The 16,538-nt window shown below is 50.1% G+C and overlaps 1 protein-coding gene and 1 pseudogene across 3 annotated transcripts; both read left to right on the top strand.

Annotated features, from left to right (window-relative positions):
• Window positions 1-1,268: 1,268 nt before the first annotated feature.
• Window positions 1,269-5,348, top strand: LOC311376218 (collectrin-like). 2 transcript variants are annotated; one of them, XM_084491082.1, is made up of 6 exons: window positions 1,269-1,460; window positions 2,414-2,472; window positions 2,791-2,876; window positions 3,035-3,151; window positions 3,566-3,760; window positions 4,626-5,348. In XM_084491082.1, the coding sequence occupies exons 1-6, from the start codon at window positions 1,391-1,393 to the stop codon at window positions 4,762-4,764; spliced, it is 666 nt and encodes a 221-aa protein (XP_084347208.1). In that variant the 5' UTR covers window positions 1,269-1,390; the 3' UTR covers window positions 4,765-5,348. The 2 variants fall into 2 exon arrangements, with proteins under 2 accessions (XP_084347208.1, XP_084347209.1); XM_084491083.1 differs by lacking the exon at window positions 1,269-1,460 and adding an exon at window positions 2,078-2,299.
• A 3,172-nt stretch (window positions 5,349-8,520) lies between these two features.
• Window positions 8,521-15,495, top strand: LOC311376219 (annotated as a pseudogene). The gene is made up of 5 exons: window positions 8,521-9,515; window positions 12,295-12,378; window positions 14,729-14,846; window positions 14,937-15,000; window positions 15,388-15,495. The product of its transcript is annotated as an uncharacterized misc_RNA (transcript).
• The last annotated feature ends 1,043 nt before the right edge of the window (window positions 15,496-16,538 follow it).

The following is a 16,538-nucleotide window of genomic DNA, read 5'->3' as shown; positions in this document are numbered from 1 at the left end:
GAAGTGTGTGAGTCTCTAGTTGGTTTTGTGTGCAGTGGGAACACAGTCTGTCTTCTCTTGGGAGCCAGGTCTGTCTGTGGCGTCCCTTCTCGATGCCCAGGCTGTGTTCGCTGAATCTGTCTCTGGTCAAGGATTTCCTCAGTTTTGGGTCGTTCCCGGTGGTCAGGTATTCTGCCACGGTGTAGTCTCTGTTGAGGGACAAAAAGCAAGCCAATTTACTCTGGTTTTTGGTGGACTCTTTCCAATGTGCCAAATACTTTTCCTTATGTTTTCTTATAATTTGGTTTTGCCTGATGTGTTGGTTGTTGTGTGTTGGATAGAGTTCCAGCACAAGCTGGCTAAGGGGACACTTCTCTGGGTGTAACTCTCTGTGGGTAAGAGCCTTGTTGTGGAGTGTGTTGCTGTCACTTTCTTTAAGGTGGTTATAAAATTTTAGAGCTCTCTTCTACGATTGGATATCGTACTAATTCTGCTCTGCATGCATTATTTGGTATCTTTCTTTGAACTTTAAGTATTGATTTGCAGAATACTGCATGAAGAGTTTCAATTTGATTTGATTTGATTTGTTTGTCTCATTTTATAAAATCTTGGTTGGTGAGTGGGCCCCAGACCTCACAGCCGTAGAGCGCAATGGGCTCCATCACTTCGTCAAAGATTTTTAGCCGGAACTTAATTGGGATGTCTAATTTGATATTTCTTTTTATGACATAAAATGTCCTCTTTGCCTTGTCTCTCAGGTCATTAACAGCTTTGTTGAAATTTCCTGTGTCATGTGGTGTGTTGTTGTTCTTAGTTTGACCGTTTGAGACCTTCAGGTTTGATTGTAAGGCTGGCTAATGTCAAATTTGTTGTTAAGGCTTTCTACTGCCATGTTGATCCCTTCGTTGTTGCAGTGAAAGTCTCTCTCTCTCTCCCTCCCTCTCTCTCTCTCCCTCTCTCTCCCCCCTCTCTCTCTCTCTCTCTCTCACTCTCTCTCTCTCTTTCTCTCCCCCCCTCTCTCTCTCTCTCCCCTCTCTCCCTCTTCTCTCTCTTTCTCCCCCCCCCCCCCCCCCTCTCTCTCTCTCTCTCTCTCTCTCTCTCTCTCTCTCTCTCTCTCTCTCTCTCTCTTCAGGTGGGTCCTTCAGGTGAGTGAGAGTAAACAGCTCGGGGCAGGGGCAGAGAGGAAAAGTACTGCTCCTCTCTGCCTTCTGCTGAGGGGTGGGCGTGTCCTGAGTTAACCATTAACCCCTCCCCCCAGACGCCCTGCCACCGGACGACTGGTCAGACCTGGACAGAAGCACGGACACACCACAGCTCTCTCTGTCTGCTCACCTGAAGCACCTCCTCACCTTCTTCTCCTCACCTCCTCACCTCCTCACCTCCTCACCTGCTCCTCCTCCTCCTCCTCATCATGCTGGGAGCATTGCTGCTGCTGCTACTGGGAACCACAGCCTGCCTCGCTCTGGACCTCTGCAAGAGCGGTGAGAAACCAGTACTCACCTGTTCTGGAGCGGCTCTGAGAAGATACTGTAGCTGAGTAGGTTTAGTTCAGTGGAACTGGTTTAGTTTAGTTAAGCTGTACATTCTTAGTTCAGTACTGGTTTAGTTTTGTTGAACTGATTTAGTTTAGTCAAATTGCCTTTGTGGTGTTTAGTTGTATAATGCCAGTTTATTAGTACTATTCTAACTGTATAGTTAAGTTAGCAGTAATATCTCAGTTCTGTGCTAATAGTTTAGTAGCACTAGTTTATAACTAGTGCTACTAGTCTCACACTAGTCTCAATCCCTGAGCTCAGACTACAGATTGTGGTTTTGCTCATGAGCATGTCTCAGCTCTTTAACCAGGGCCTGGGGTTGCAATGGTTTCATCCTCTTATCCAGAGGGTCAGTCTGTGGAGGTTCCTGGTCTATCTAGGTCCAGACTAGAGTCTGAGTAGACCGGTTCTCTACACCCTGACAAAGTGGCTCCAGTCCCACTGGTTCCAGGGGCTCCTGTCCCTCTGGCTCCAGTCCCAGAGAGGGGATGGGGTCACGTTGGAGTCTATTGTCTGCTGGTTATTGATCTACCAGATCTGTTAAAACCTAATCGGATTCCACCTCAAACCGTAACCCATCTGCTTACCTGAGCGTGCAGAGACCACCTACAACAGAACTGGCGGCATGTGGCTCAGGAGGTAGAGCGGGTCGGCTGGTAACCAGGAGGCCCGTAGTTCGATCCCGGCTCCTCCTAGCGGATGTCGAGGTGTCCCTGAGCGAGACGCCTCACCCTGACTGCTCCTGATGAACTGGCTGTCGCCCTGCGTGGCTGACTCCGCCGTCGGTGTGTGAATGTGTGAATGAATGGGTGAATGTGAGGCAGTATTGTAAAGTGCTTTGAGTGCCACTGAACATGTTAGTGGATGACCAGAGCTTAATCTCGGCCTCTGCTTTCCAGCAACATCTGAAGGCTTCAAGGTCCGACTCAGCATCAAAACCGCCCTGGGACAGCAAGCTGTACGTACACACAACCACACGCACGCAAACACACACAATCGACACGCACACACATGCGCACACATGCACACACACACACACACACACATACACACACGCACGCACGCACACAAGAACACACGTGCATGCCTGTGTGTGTTAGCATGTTACAGTATGTTAGTGTATCTCTATTGTTGTTACACTATGATAGTGTATATCTGTCGTAACAGTATGTTAGTGTATATCTGTTGTTACAGTATGTTAGTGTATATCTGTTGTTATAGTTTAATAGTGTATATCTGTATATTAATATATTTAGTATCTAATTATTTTTTACAGTATGACTGGAATGAGAGCGAGATGTTTCTGTTCCGGGCCACTCTGGCCTTCGCCATGAGACAGCACTCCAACAACGACCTGTACAAGTAAGGACCCATCCCTGACCTTTTGACCTCAGGACATCATATAACCCTCCCCTAGTGACCACCAGTACAAGTTAGGACCTGACCTCAGGACATCATTCAACCTTGCCCTAGCATTGACATGCTCTGTGCGTCCGTGTGTGTATGTGTGTGTGTGTCAGTGTGTCTAGCATCCTGGTGTGTAACGAGACCCAGCGGGTGTCTTTCCTCTTCGTCGTCCTGAACCCCGAGAACTCGGCTGAGCTGATTCAGAAGCCGGAGGTGGAGGCGGCTGTGAGGTAGGGAGACGCTCCCTTCACCACACACACCTCTGGGGCCTAGTACTCTTGGGCAGCATGTGGCTCAGGAGGTAGAGCGGGTTGACTGGTAACCAGAATGTGTGCATGAATGGGTGAATGTGAGGCAGTATTGTAAAGCCACTGGTTAGAAAAGCGCTGTATAAATGCAGTCTCTATATTTATTGACTCAGAACTTGCTGGGTGGGGGTTCTCGATGTGGTTCCACACTCAGTCCCCAGGCCCAGCTAAAGGTGTCTGCCAGGATCTGAGGATCCAGAAGGTTCCATGCAGGGTTTCCCAACCTGCAGGTCGAGAGCCCACTCAGGCTCCCCTGATATGCGGATAGATCGGTGACCCGCTCAGAGAAGAACTGCTCAGAGGAGAACCGCTCAGTAATGCTGTGATTCTCTGCAGGGCGTCCAGACATCGCATCAACAGCGCCTTCCTGCTGAGCGACAGCACGCTGGAGTTCCTGGAGATCCCTCCCACCCTGGCCACGCCCTACAGCCCGGCCACGCCCCCCTGGCTCATCGCGTTCGGCGTGGTGATCGGAGCGGTGTGCGCCGGGATCATCGTGATGCTGGTGTCCTCGCTGGTGGGGCGGAGACGGTGAGACCACCTAAGACCTGAGACCATCTAAACCACCATACCACTGCTGGTCTCACACAAAGAGTTGTGATTGTCCCCGTGTTTCCTGAGAGGTCGCTGTAGGCCCTGTGGCTCGCTAGCCAACACAAGAGCTACTTTATGTTCTGTACTTTGTTGACTTTCTCCTCTGATTGTGGAGCCGGTGTCGACCGGTCTTCAAGGTCCTGCAGATGGAGGACAGATAAGGGTGGGGGCGCACCACCTTGTCCCGGGCGGTACGGGTGAAAACACTCAGCCTTTAGAGACTAGGGACTGCGGCCCCCCTGTCACTTGGTATGGCCCACTCTTATCCTGGTCCCCATGAGGATGGCTTTATCACAATCAGAATCAGAGTTACTTTTATTCCATCTTATTGTACACAAGAGTCAAATTATTAGGCTTGGTCCCTTCAAGCCACATAGCAGCAACAATACAGGATTAAGTAAATATAGAGAAGTAAAAACATGTTAAAATAAGTAAAAATAGGTAAAAATAAGTAGCAGCATCATTAGATCCCATTCCCTGTATACAACAAAGGTAGCTAGGATAAGATGCTACACATGCTAAGAACTATTTTAAAGTGCCAGAACGTCGACAGACACTAAGTGTGTAAGAGGGGTGTGGGGGGTGGGGTGGTGGGGGAGGGGGTGGTAGTGCAGACGGTCCTGGCGGCCCCCAGGACCCGGGTCCACAGCGGCCCGGTCTGTCTTTAGAACCCAGCCCCCCCCCCCCCCCCCCCCCCCCCCCCCCCCCACCCTACCTGCTCCTCAGGTGGGCGTCCTACACCCTGGTGGGGCGTTCCGCTGAGCCCATGAGTGAAAAGGCGACGTGTTGTTCTGTATTTCAGTCCGAAAAAGGGGAAGGAGGAGGAAGACGATGATGAAGAGGAGGGCGGGGGGGTCACCCAGAACGGCATTGCGTGCAACACGCTGGACGGTGTCTGTAACACGGCCTTCTCCGACAACGACCGCCTCACCCAGATGTAGTCCGTGGGTGTGGGTGGGTGGATGGGTGTCTGTGTGTGTGTGTGTGTGTGTGTGTGTGTGTGTTTTGTACTATCACTTTTCCTGATCACTCTATTGATCTGCACCAAGCTCTCACACTTTAATCATTTCAGTTGAAGGACTATTGACCTTCTGCCCCTGAAGTCTGAGGGTCAGCAGAACACTGCTGGTGTGTGTCAATCACAGACAGGCCCGAGACCTGTCAATCACAGCCATCCTGAGTCCTGTCAATCACAGACAATCCTGACACCTGTCAATCACAGCCATCCTGAATCCTGTCAATCACAGTTCCACTAGTATTGTAATGATGACGTGAAATAAAGTGTAATAAACTATATTCATGTAGTCTGTAAACCAGGGTGGGGTCACCCAGTCTAAATCAGCAACCTTTAAACCTTTCACTGCCCCCATAAACAACCCAATGCTACTGCACCCCTCAATGTGTGCCTACAGAGAGGCGAAGAGCAGCAATATTAGAGCACAGAAAATATGAAAATCACTTTCTGAAAAGGATATTCAATATTAAATACACAATATTTGTTTGACTTTGATTGTTGCATTGTAAAGAAATTAAATAATAAACAGCATTCCTCTTTTATTGTTTATCTTCCCCATTTATCTTTGTATAATATATATATTTTAATAATTCCATGTCTAGCCTGGGAAGGCCGTTCGTACCTCCGCCACCACTGGTTTAAACAATGTGTTTCTAGAATACCTTTATGAAATGATTGGGGTTTGCCCTAATCGTCAGATATTGACGATTTGCCACGTACCCTCTTCGTCGTTTAACGACGTCTAGGGTACCCCCTCTTCGTCGTTGAACGACGAAGAGGGTCATCTGATAGTTTTGACCGCAAATACCTCTTTGTCGGATTTTGACGCAAGGGGTTGTTGACGGGGAGGGGGGGGTTGGACACACACACACACACACACGCACACGCACACGCACACACACACACACACACACACAGTATCACGCCAAAGCATGAAATAGATACGTTGGTCCACCTCGCAAAGCGTGTACGTGTCACGCTTTGCCTGATCAAAGAGTGAAGAGTACACGCTTTCTTCCGCCCATCTAAATTAATGGAGGAATAGCACCAACAGGAGGCGAGACGTTCTCCCAGCATTTGGTGAAATGTTTACGTAGTCTTTATTATCTGAAGAGGAATTGCAATATTTTAAGGCAGATTCACCATTAAACGTGTTTCTAATAACATTTCTAGCGAAAAATATATTTTCAACTTGCATAATCTTCAGTCAGTGAATGTGTCTGATCTTTAGTTTGATAATTGATATATTTTTTTCGGTCTCGCTAAGGATGTTTCAATGACGTCAGGTTGCCTCAGCTTGAAGAGCACACCTGTTTGCCTGCTTAATGGAGGACTACCAACAGGGGGCGATAATTAATGTCAATGTCAACAACGCAACAAGCAGCGTTGAAGGATTAGAATCTTCGATCTTCCGATCCAACACAGTCTCACTCCGAGAACGTCAAATCCCGACTAGTGGCAAGGGCACTTTAGCGTCAGTCAATGACGGGAAAGGTACCCTTTGGCGCCTCCTGCAGACGGAGAAGGGATTCAATTCACTACAATGTAATGCCATCCCCGTCGATGTTTGACGTTCAGACCGGGTGCTCCAGCAGCCCATTCACTCCTGTATTAACCCGATTACGGCTCTAGTAGACGTTGTGAGCGTCTTTCCTATTGGATAGTTATTAGGATTTATTAATGTGAAAATGGCGGACATACTTTATAATAACATGGTTGCTATGACCGTTGCTATGGACTCTGAAACCAGCAACCCGACTACGGCTCTAGTCGACGTTGTGAGCGTCTTTCCTATTGGATAGTTATTAGGAAGACATTAACATGGTTGCTATGGACTGGCTGAACCCAGCAGCTCGCATGCCGTTTAAATCATGGTTATAAAACCATTGTCTTTGCTTGTTATGTTATTTTATGTAACCGTGTAGGCCTAATGATGTTCTCTTATTTAACAAAAAAAAAAAACGTTAATACATTTTTCGAGCAGGTATGGCGTCTTCTTTCTTGGGATTTAATAGATTTAATAGAGTGTTAATATACCATTTTCGTTGCTTCGAGGAGGTCTGGTGGTCTCCGTATATAATAAATAAATAAATAAATACATATATATATATAATATAATATACAACGGTTGGGAACCAATCAGATCGCTTGATTTAGGCCCCCCGTTTTATAAACCACTTTATAAAACGGGGGGCCTAAATCAAGCGATCTGATTGGTTGTATATCCCAACCGTTGTATATTGAGCGTATACACACAGCTATGACGCCCGTTCAGTTTACAGAGTTCAGTATCACTCCGCGCCTAACTCTAACTGTTGTTTATGTATATATAAAAGCGATAGCGTAGTTCACTGAAGCCTAAAAAACATGTTGATTGCTGGAGAGGGTGGAAATGTTGTAAAGCAATAGGCACACGGTCGGCAATTTAGCCTACTATCGAGTTCGAGTGAACTCATTAGAAGGCTAAATTGCCGGCGAACCAAGCTACCGTGTTTAGCCTAGCCTTCTCTCTGAAGGACGCTACAGTGTGTTGCATAGCAACCGCCGTACACTTTGCCGGCAGCCAGGAGGGACTACTTTTTTGTATTCGTTAAAAAAAATGCTTTTCCGACTTTCTAGCTTTTTCAAAATTGAGGGTGTCTATGACTTTCATTTCGCCATATTTACGTAACCGTTTTATAAAAGCAATAGATCACTTCAGTCAGTGATATACGGTCATTATACCACAGTGAAGGGGGTCGCCGCCCCTCCGCTGCGCGTCGGGACGGACAACGCCCCTTAACTGTGGTATAATGAGCGTATACCACAGCCTGTCGTGATCTATTGCTTAATTATAAAACGGGGGGCCTAAATCAAGCGATCTGATTGGTTCCCAACCGTTGTATATTGAGCGTATACACACAGCTATGACGCCCGTTCAGTTTACAGAGTTCAGTATCACTCCGCTCCTAACTTGAACTGTTGTTTATGTATATATAAAAGCGATAGCGTAGTTCACTGAAGCCTAAAAAACATGTTGATTGCTGGAGAGGGTGGAAATGTTGTAAAGCAATAGGCACACGGTCGGCAATTTAGCCTACTATCGAGTTTGAGTGAACTCGATAGAAGGCTAAATTGCCAGCGAACCAAGCTACCGTGTTTAGCCTAGCCTTCTCTCTGAAGGACGCTACAGTGTGTTGCATAGCAACCGCCGTACACTTTGCCGGCAGCCAGGAGGAACTACTTTTTTGTATTCGTTAAAAAAAATGCTTTTCCGACTTTCTAGCTTTTTCAAAATTGAGGGTGTCTATGACTTTCATTTCGCCATTGTGGAGGGGGGCGGAGTCTGGCCGGTAGGGGGAGTATGGAGCACCAGGTCGGCTGGGGCGATTGGGTCTGATTGCCGACAGGTGTCCGCAATCAGACCCAATCAGGAAGTGTGTATTTATGTGCCTGCTTTGCCTTTCAGTAGGGGAGAGAAACCAGAGAGCGGCAGACGCTCGAGTGGACAGAGAGACAGAGGCCAAAGCCCAGAGAGCCTGGCCACCGTGTTCGTGGACCCTACTGTTCAGTTTCTTTCATTGTATGATTTACTTGTTGCTTTTGGAGCAATAAAGCGAACCGCGTGTTCAAAACGCCAAGACTGTGTCCGCCCACTCCTTGAACCCGCTACAGTGGAGCCCAAGGTGAGGCGAGTGCGGCTATGGAGCAGTCACCATTGGCAGCGATACTCGGGCATCTCACGCAGATGTCCGAACGGCAGACGCAGCTACAGCAGGCGCAGAACGAGGTGCTCCTGGAGCTGGGCCAGTCTTTGACCGCCGATCGGGCGGTCCTCCAGGAGCTCCTCGTCTCCAGCGACCGCGATCGGGAACCCAGAGCGGCGGGGGCGGTGGGCCACATCCACGTCCCCAAGATGGGCGAGACCGACGACGCGGAGGCCTTCCTGGAGACGTTCCGGGGGGTGGCCGAGGTCTCCGGGTGGCCACGCCAGGAGTGGGCTCACCGCCTCCTGCCGCTCCTGACGGGCGAGGCCCAGCTCGCGGCCCACAGTCTGCCAGCAGGGGCCCAGCGGGACTACGAGGCGGTGGACAAGGCCATCCGGGACCGGCTAGGCCTGAACCCGGAGGAACATCGCCGCCGGTTCCGGGCCCTCACCTTTTCAGAAGGCGATCGCCCCTTCACCTACGCCCAGCAGCTGCGGGACCAGGCGAGGAGGTGGTTGGCCCCGGAGAGGAACAACCCCGAGGAGATCGTGGAGCAGGTGGCCCTCGAGAGGTTCGTCGAGGGGCTCCCAGCCAGAACATCCACCTGGGTCCGGTACCACCGGCCCGAGAGCCTCTCGGCGGCCGTCAAAATCGCGGAGGGCCACCTGATTCCCCCCTCGACCGACAGAAGACCACCAGCACCAGCACCAACCCCGAGCCCGCGGACCGGTGCGGCGGCCCTGCGGGGGTACAAACCCACCCCGCTACCAAGAGCGAGGTGGGGGGGGGAGCCCACTCCAGAGCAGGCGCATGAATCACCTTCCCCCCCATCCCGCAGGCGGGCCCTCAGACGGCAAGGGAGGGGTGTTGGCGGTGCGGACAGCCGGGACACCTTCGGAGGGACTGCCCGATGATGGAGGTGGGCCAGGTTGTCCGCGTCACCGGTGCCCCGATCCCTCCCTACGGTCCCGGCGAGACGTACCGTATCCCGGTGAGGATACAACGGGGTACGTACCAGGCGCTGTTGGATTCCGGCTGTATGCAGACCATGATCCATCAGCGCCTGGTGCGGTCCGAGGCATTGGTCGAGGCGTCGAGCATTTCGGTGAGGTGCATACACGGGGATGTTCACACGTATCCCTTGGTCCCTATCGAAATTCGTTATGGGGGAAAAACGCATAGGGTCAAGGCGGCGGTTAGTCCTGATTCTAGGGATAGATTGGGCTGGGTTTCCAGGGGCAGTTAGCGAGAGTGCGGGGGTACGGACACGACAGATAGGGACATGTAAGTCATGTGCTGTGTTCTGCGCCGATGCGAGGGTGTCCGACGCTGCTCAGGGATCGGGGGAGGAGGCGGGAGGTTCTCAGCCCGAGGGCCGAGCGTCGACATTCCCGCCGGTGGACGATTTCCCCCTTGAGCAGTCTCGTGACGCTACTCTACGCTCCGCCTTCGACCAAGTGATTTCCATTGATGGTCTTCGGGTACAGCCAGACGCAGTGCTGACTTACCCACACTTTGTGGTGATTAGGGACAGGCTTTATCGGGTGAGTCGTGACACCCAGAGTGAGGAGGTTGTTACCCAGTTGCTGGTACCCAGGAGCCGCCGGGAAATGATTTTCCAGGCGGCGCATTACAACCCAATGGCGGGCCATTTGGGGTACGACAAAACACTGAACCGGATAATGGCTCGGTTCTATTGGCCGGGAATTCGGGCGGAAGTGCGCCGCTGGTGCGCCTCCTGCCCCGAGTGCCAGTTGGTGAATCCCCCGGCCATCCCCAGGGCTCCCTTGCGGCCCCTTCCCCTGGTGAAGGTCCCATTCGATCGCGTGGGCATGGACATTATCGGGCCATTAGAACGTTCCGCACAAGGGTATCGATTTGTGTTAGTCCTGATCGACTACGCAACCCGATACCCGGAAGCAATTCCGTTGCGCAATATCTCCGCGAGGAGTGTTGCGCAGGCGTTGTTTCACGTCATATCGCGGGTGGGAATCCCAAAGGAGATTCTCACTGACCAGGGCACCAATTTCATGTCACGCACGATCAAGGAACTTTACGGGTTGTTGAAGGTCAAGGCCATCCGCACGAGCGTCTATCACCCAGCCACAGACGGCTTGTGTGAGAGGTTTAACCGGACGTTAAAGTCCATGATCCGGAAGTTTGTACTGGAGGATGCTCGAAATTGGCATCAATGGCTAGACCCTCTGTTGTTTGCGGTGCGGGAAGTGCCTCAGGCTTCCACAGGGTTTTCCCCGTTTGAGTTGCTCTATGGGCGCAGGCCCAGGGGCGTCCTGGACCTCATTAAAGAAAACGGGGGGTCCAGCGACAGCAAAAACGAAATCCAGTACGTCATGGACTTGCGTGCAAAGCTCCACTCACTCGGGGTAATGTCACGTGAGCATTTGCGCCAAGCCCAGGAGAATCAGAAACGCCTGTACGACAGAGGGACTAGATTACGCGATCTCACGCCGGGGGACAAGGTCCTTGTTCTGTTGCCCACCTCTAGCACCAAATTACTTGCGAAGTGGCAAGGTCCCTTTGTGGTCACACGGCGAGTCGGGGACGTGGATTACGAGGTAGTGCGGTCGGACAGGGGCGACGCCCGACAGATCTACCACATCAACCTCCTGAAAAGGTGGAATGATGTGGTCCCGGTCGCGTTCGCCACGACACTACCGGAGGGAGAGGAGCTTGGACCGGAAGTCCCTGCCCCGGGGCCCATCCCTCCGGTCGGCCGAGGAGAGGATCTGTCGGAGAGTCAGGCGGCGGACGTGGTCTCTCTACAGCTCCAGTTCACCGACGTCTTTTCGCCCCTGCCCGGTCGCACCCCGTTAATAACTCACGACATCGAGACGCAACCGGGGTTAACGGTGCGGACACGCCCCTACAGGCTGCCCGTACACAAGCAAGACGTGGTACGGCGCGAATTGGCAGCAATGCTAGACTTGGGCGTCGTCGAGGAGTCCCACAGCGACTGGTGCAGCCCCGTCGTGCTTGTGGGGAAGCCGGACGGGGCTGTCCGGTTCTGTGTGGATTACCGTAGGGTGAATGCGGTGTCTAAGTTCGACGCCTACCCGATGCCTCGGATCGACGAGCTTGTGGACCGGCTTGGCATGGCCACCTACTACACGACCCTGGACTGCACGAAGGGCTACTGGCAGATTCCGTTGTCTCCAGCAGCCCGAGAGAAAACGGCGTTCTCCACTCCGCTCGGTCTGTACCAATTCAAGGTACTTCCGTTCGGGTTGTTCGGGGCCCCAGCCACGTTCCAGCGGCTGATGGACCGGGTGCTGCGACCTCATGCTGCATATGCTGCCGCCTACCTCGACGACATAGTCATCTATGGAGACGACTGGGGGCAGCATATGCAGCGGGTGGCGGCCGTCCTTCAGTCGCTGAGACGGGCGGGGCTCACGGCCAACCCGAAGAAGTGCGTGATCGGGCGGAGGGAGATCCAGTATCTGGGGTTCCACCTGGGGCGGGGGAAGGTCCGGCCGCAGGTCGGTAAGACCGCGGCGGTCGCTGCCGCCCCCCGCCCCAGGACCAAGAAAGAGGTGAGGCGGTTCCTGGGGCTGGCGGGGTACTATCGGCAGTTTGTCCCAAACTTCTCCGACCTGGCCAGCCCCTTGACCGACCTCACCCGGAAGAGGGCCCCAGATACGGTCCAGTGGTCGGAGCCATGTCAGGTGTCGTTTGATGCTATTAAAACAGCCCTCTGCGGGGAAGCCGTCCTGTGTGCTCCTAATTTTGCTCTCCCTTTCTCCGTGCAGGCAGACGCGTCGGATAGGGGGTTGGGCGCGGTCCTGACCCAGCAGGGTCCGAGCCTGAAGGGGGTCGCCGCCCCTCCGCTGCACGTCGGGACGGACAACGCCCCTTAACTGTGGTATAATGAGCGTATACCACAGCCTGTCGTGATCTATTGCTTAATTATAAAACGGGGGGCCTAAATCAAGCGATCTGATTGGTTCCCAACCGTTGTATATTGAGCGTATACACACAGCTATGACGCCCGTTCAGTTTACAGAGTCCAGTATCACTCCGCGCCTAACTTGAACTGTTGTTTATTTATATATAAAAGCGATAGCATAGTTCACTGAAGCCTAAAAAAAGCCTGTAAAGCAATAGGCACACGGTCGCCGGCAATTTAGCCTTCTAAATTGCTAAATTGCCGGCGAACCAAGCTACCGTCTCTAGCCTTCTCTCTGAAGGACGCTAGTGTGTTGCATAGCAACCGCCGTACACTTTGCCGGCAGCCAGGAGGGACTACTTTTCTGTATTCGTTAAAAAAAATGCTTTTCCGACTTTCTCGCTTTTTCAAAATTGAGGGTGTCTATGACTTTCATTTTGCCATATTTACGTAACCGTTTTATAAAAGCAATAGATCACTTCAGTCAGTGATATACGGTCATTATACCACAGTGAAGGGGGTCGCCGCCCCTCCGCTGTGCGTCGGGACGGACAACGCCCCTTAACTGTGGTATAATGAGCGTATACCACGGCCTGTCGTGATCTATTGCTTAAATATACTACTATTAATAGTACAACTTATGCAGTGAGCATTAACGTGACCCGTAAAGGTGTTTGAATGTTAAAACGAACCACCAGTTAGAGATGGATGAGATTTATAGATAAATACAAATGGAGGATATTGTGACGACCACTGCCGTGGACGCCTGTTCGGGTTCCGTGCAGGGGATCATGGGAATTCGCTATTGCAGTTGAATAGACGTTCCCATCGTATTTGTTGGAGTGGTTTAAGAGTGTTAAGTTAAGTGGGATTAATGGGTTAAGGTTGTTGGAGTGTAGTGCTGTTATCATGTTGTGTTCTTCATGTCGCACCGTTATCGAGAATGTCATGTATGTATGTGTGTTGGTTGTGCTGTGTTCTGTGCGAAGTGTGTTCAAAATAAAGGCAACTACCGTTGTCGTGCGGTGTATGAGGCACGGAAGTTGTTAACCATTTAAACCTGGGCTCCTGTCTCAATCTTTCTGTGCGTCGCCACAATATTTTATAGATAGATAAAGTAGAACATATCTAGATTTGTAGATAGATACAGATGGATTAAGATAGATTTATAGATAGGTATGGATATACAATGATCACTGAAGAGAGCTAAAGATAGATTTGTAAAAGATTTGTTTTATAAAACTTGTTAATAAAAACCAACACATCAAGACGATGGCCAACCATGATGCACTGCCCTTTGAAGGTGTGGAGGTAGAACGAGCTCAGCCTGGGGGCCTTGGGGGACGGGCCCCCAGGGGCCAAACTATTCTTAATGAATTATAAGTAAGTAACATGTTTTACACAACAAAAGTTTATTATCCAAAAAGAGAAATAAATCCAAACCAATTCATACGATATTCAACAGTCTAACATTACACGGGTTGCTGTTGGCAAACAGCAACGAACCTGAACCTCACCTTTATCCATCTATGGAAAAACAGACAACACTAGGTTTGTTCTAGGGTTGAGTGATGTTGTGGTTGGTGTTCATTCAATGGAGCTCTGACGCCCTCTCGTGACCACAGGGCGCACAGCACCGCGTCACGTAGTAACTCAATGGAGCTCTGACGCCATCTAGCGGCCACAGGACACACTGCACCGCGTCAGGTTCCAGGAAGAGGAAGTGCTGTTGTCAGGTGATCTCATGTAAGTAAATCAAACCAAACACCGCATTTAAACCTAACCATAAGCCGTTTCTCAATACCAAGTACGCGGACAGACTCTACGCCACTATATACTACTGTTTATATAACGACTTATGCAGAGAGCGTTAAAGTGACCCGTAAAGAAGTTTAAATATTAAGTGGATGAGGACTCTGCAGGCTGTTGGTAAACGCTCTTGGAGAAGATCTCCTCCACAGGATCATTTGAATCAATTCTCAGTGATGTCAATTATTTAAGGCTATGCATTATTGTGAATACATGTTTCAAGCTTACACCAGTTAGTAATGGTTTCTTCTCCACATAGTGGACATCACCATATAAGGTTATATGAGTTTGTAGATAAGTTAAAGGCTACAAACATTGCTTCTCTTACATTTCCGACCAAGACAGACCAAAGGTTTACCTGTTAAATTAACATGTGGGCGTGGCTTATTAACCATTCCGACCACTTTCAATATAAACTGATTTCTCACCTGTGACCTTGTGTCTCTGAATAAACCATGTGTTGAACATTTACCACTCTCCGCACCTAGTCGTACCAAGCCCCAAACGACCATACCAAAGGATCTAATTCGTTTTTCCTCATCCTCCTCCTCTTCCTCCTCTTTACCTCCAGGATGTCGCAGCCCAAGCTGGTGGTGTTTGACCTCGGTACGTCTGGAAGGGTTTTAATCATGTTACACTTAAAGGAGATAATGATCGGCTGAGGTCACTTTGAACGGTTTCTGTCTTTACTTTCAGACTTCACTCTGTGGCCCTTCTGGGTGGACACCCACGTGGACCCGCCATTCCACCAGGACAAGGAGTAGGTCCTAACAGCTACTAACTAGGAGTAGACTAACTAGGATCAGGTCCTAACAGGTACTAACTAGGAGTAACTAGGTCCTACCAGTAACTAACTAGGAGTAACTAGGTCCTACTAGGAGTAAACTAACTAGGAGTAACTTACAAGGAGTAGGTCCTAACAGGTACTAACTAGGAGTAGGTCTTAACAGGTATTAACTAGGAGTAACTAACTAGGAGTAGGTCCTAACAGGAACCCACACAGAGGAGGTCACTAGGGGGTGTGGGTCCTGGTGCCAGTGGGGGGGGGGTGTACTGGTCTAAACCTGCCCCTCTGGTCCCAGTGGGGGGTGTGGGTCCTGGTCCCAGTGTGGGGGTGTACTGGTCTTACCCTGCTCTCTGGTCCTAGCGGGGTGGTGTGGGACTCGAGTGACGAGAGGATCTCCCTCTATGACGACACGGAGCCAGTCCTGAAGTCCATCCACAGCCAGGGCATGCAGATCGCCATTGCCTCGCGGTGAGGACTGTCTAACCCCTACCTACTCTTTAATGACCTGTCTCTACTGTATAACCCCTACCTGCTCCTTAATGACCTGTCTCTCTATTGTCTAACCCCTACCTGCTCCTTAATGACCTGTCTCTACTGTCTAACCCCTACCTGCTCTTTAATGACCTGTCTGTACTGTCTGACCCTACCTGCTCTTTAATGACCTGTCTCTACTGTATAACCTCTACCTGCTCCTTAATGACCTGTCTTTTTACTGTCTAACCCCTACATGCTCCTTAATGACCTGTCTCTACTGTCTAACCCCTACCTGCTCATTAATGACCTGTCACTGTACTGTCTAACCCCTACATGCTCCTTAATGACCTGTCTCTACTGTCTAACCCCTACCTGCTCCTTAATGACCTGTCTCTACTGTCTAACCCATATCTGCTCCTTAATGACCTGTCTCTGTACTGTCTAACCCCTACCTGCTCCTTAATAGATAGATAGATTGATACTTTATTTAGGTACATAAAATAAAATTAAGGGGTAGGGAGTACAGAGCATGTGGGGTGTTAAGAGAATTAAAACAAAAGTGAAAGGTAAACAGTGCAAGGACAGTATTGTCTGTTGTTAAATATATATATATATATAAATACGGTGAGAGTATGAACATGATATGAACATGAATTGCTTGACTTATATTCCAGAATTATATACTTTAATGAACAGTGATGATATATTTTAAGGACGTTAGAATAAATAAATTGTTAAGATTAAAAGCCAGCAGGGTTTATGACCACAGTCAAGATAGGGGGGATAATATAGCCTGTCAACTGTAGCTAAAGAGAGAGAGAGGGAAGTTCAATTCTCTCTCTTCCCCTTCTGTGAGGTGTTGAACAGCTGGATGGGGAAGCTGGCCATGGGGACAAAGGTCCTCAGCCTGTCCGTTTTGCATTGCATTGACAGAAGTCTGTTGCCGAAAATGCTCTTTTGTTTGTTTAATGTGTTGTGAAGTGGGTGGCATTCATTATCCAGAATGGCCAGCAACCTGTACAATGTCCTTTTCTCTG

This window comes from Micromesistius poutassou, assembly GCF_964030765.1.
Source record: "Micromesistius poutassou genome assembly, contig: SCAFFOLD_5353, whole genome shotgun sequence".
Classification (NCBI taxonomy): domain Eukaryota; kingdom Metazoa; phylum Chordata; class Actinopteri; order Gadiformes; family Gadidae; genus Micromesistius; species Micromesistius poutassou.
This window is presented reverse-complemented; position numbering and strand designations above follow the sequence as displayed.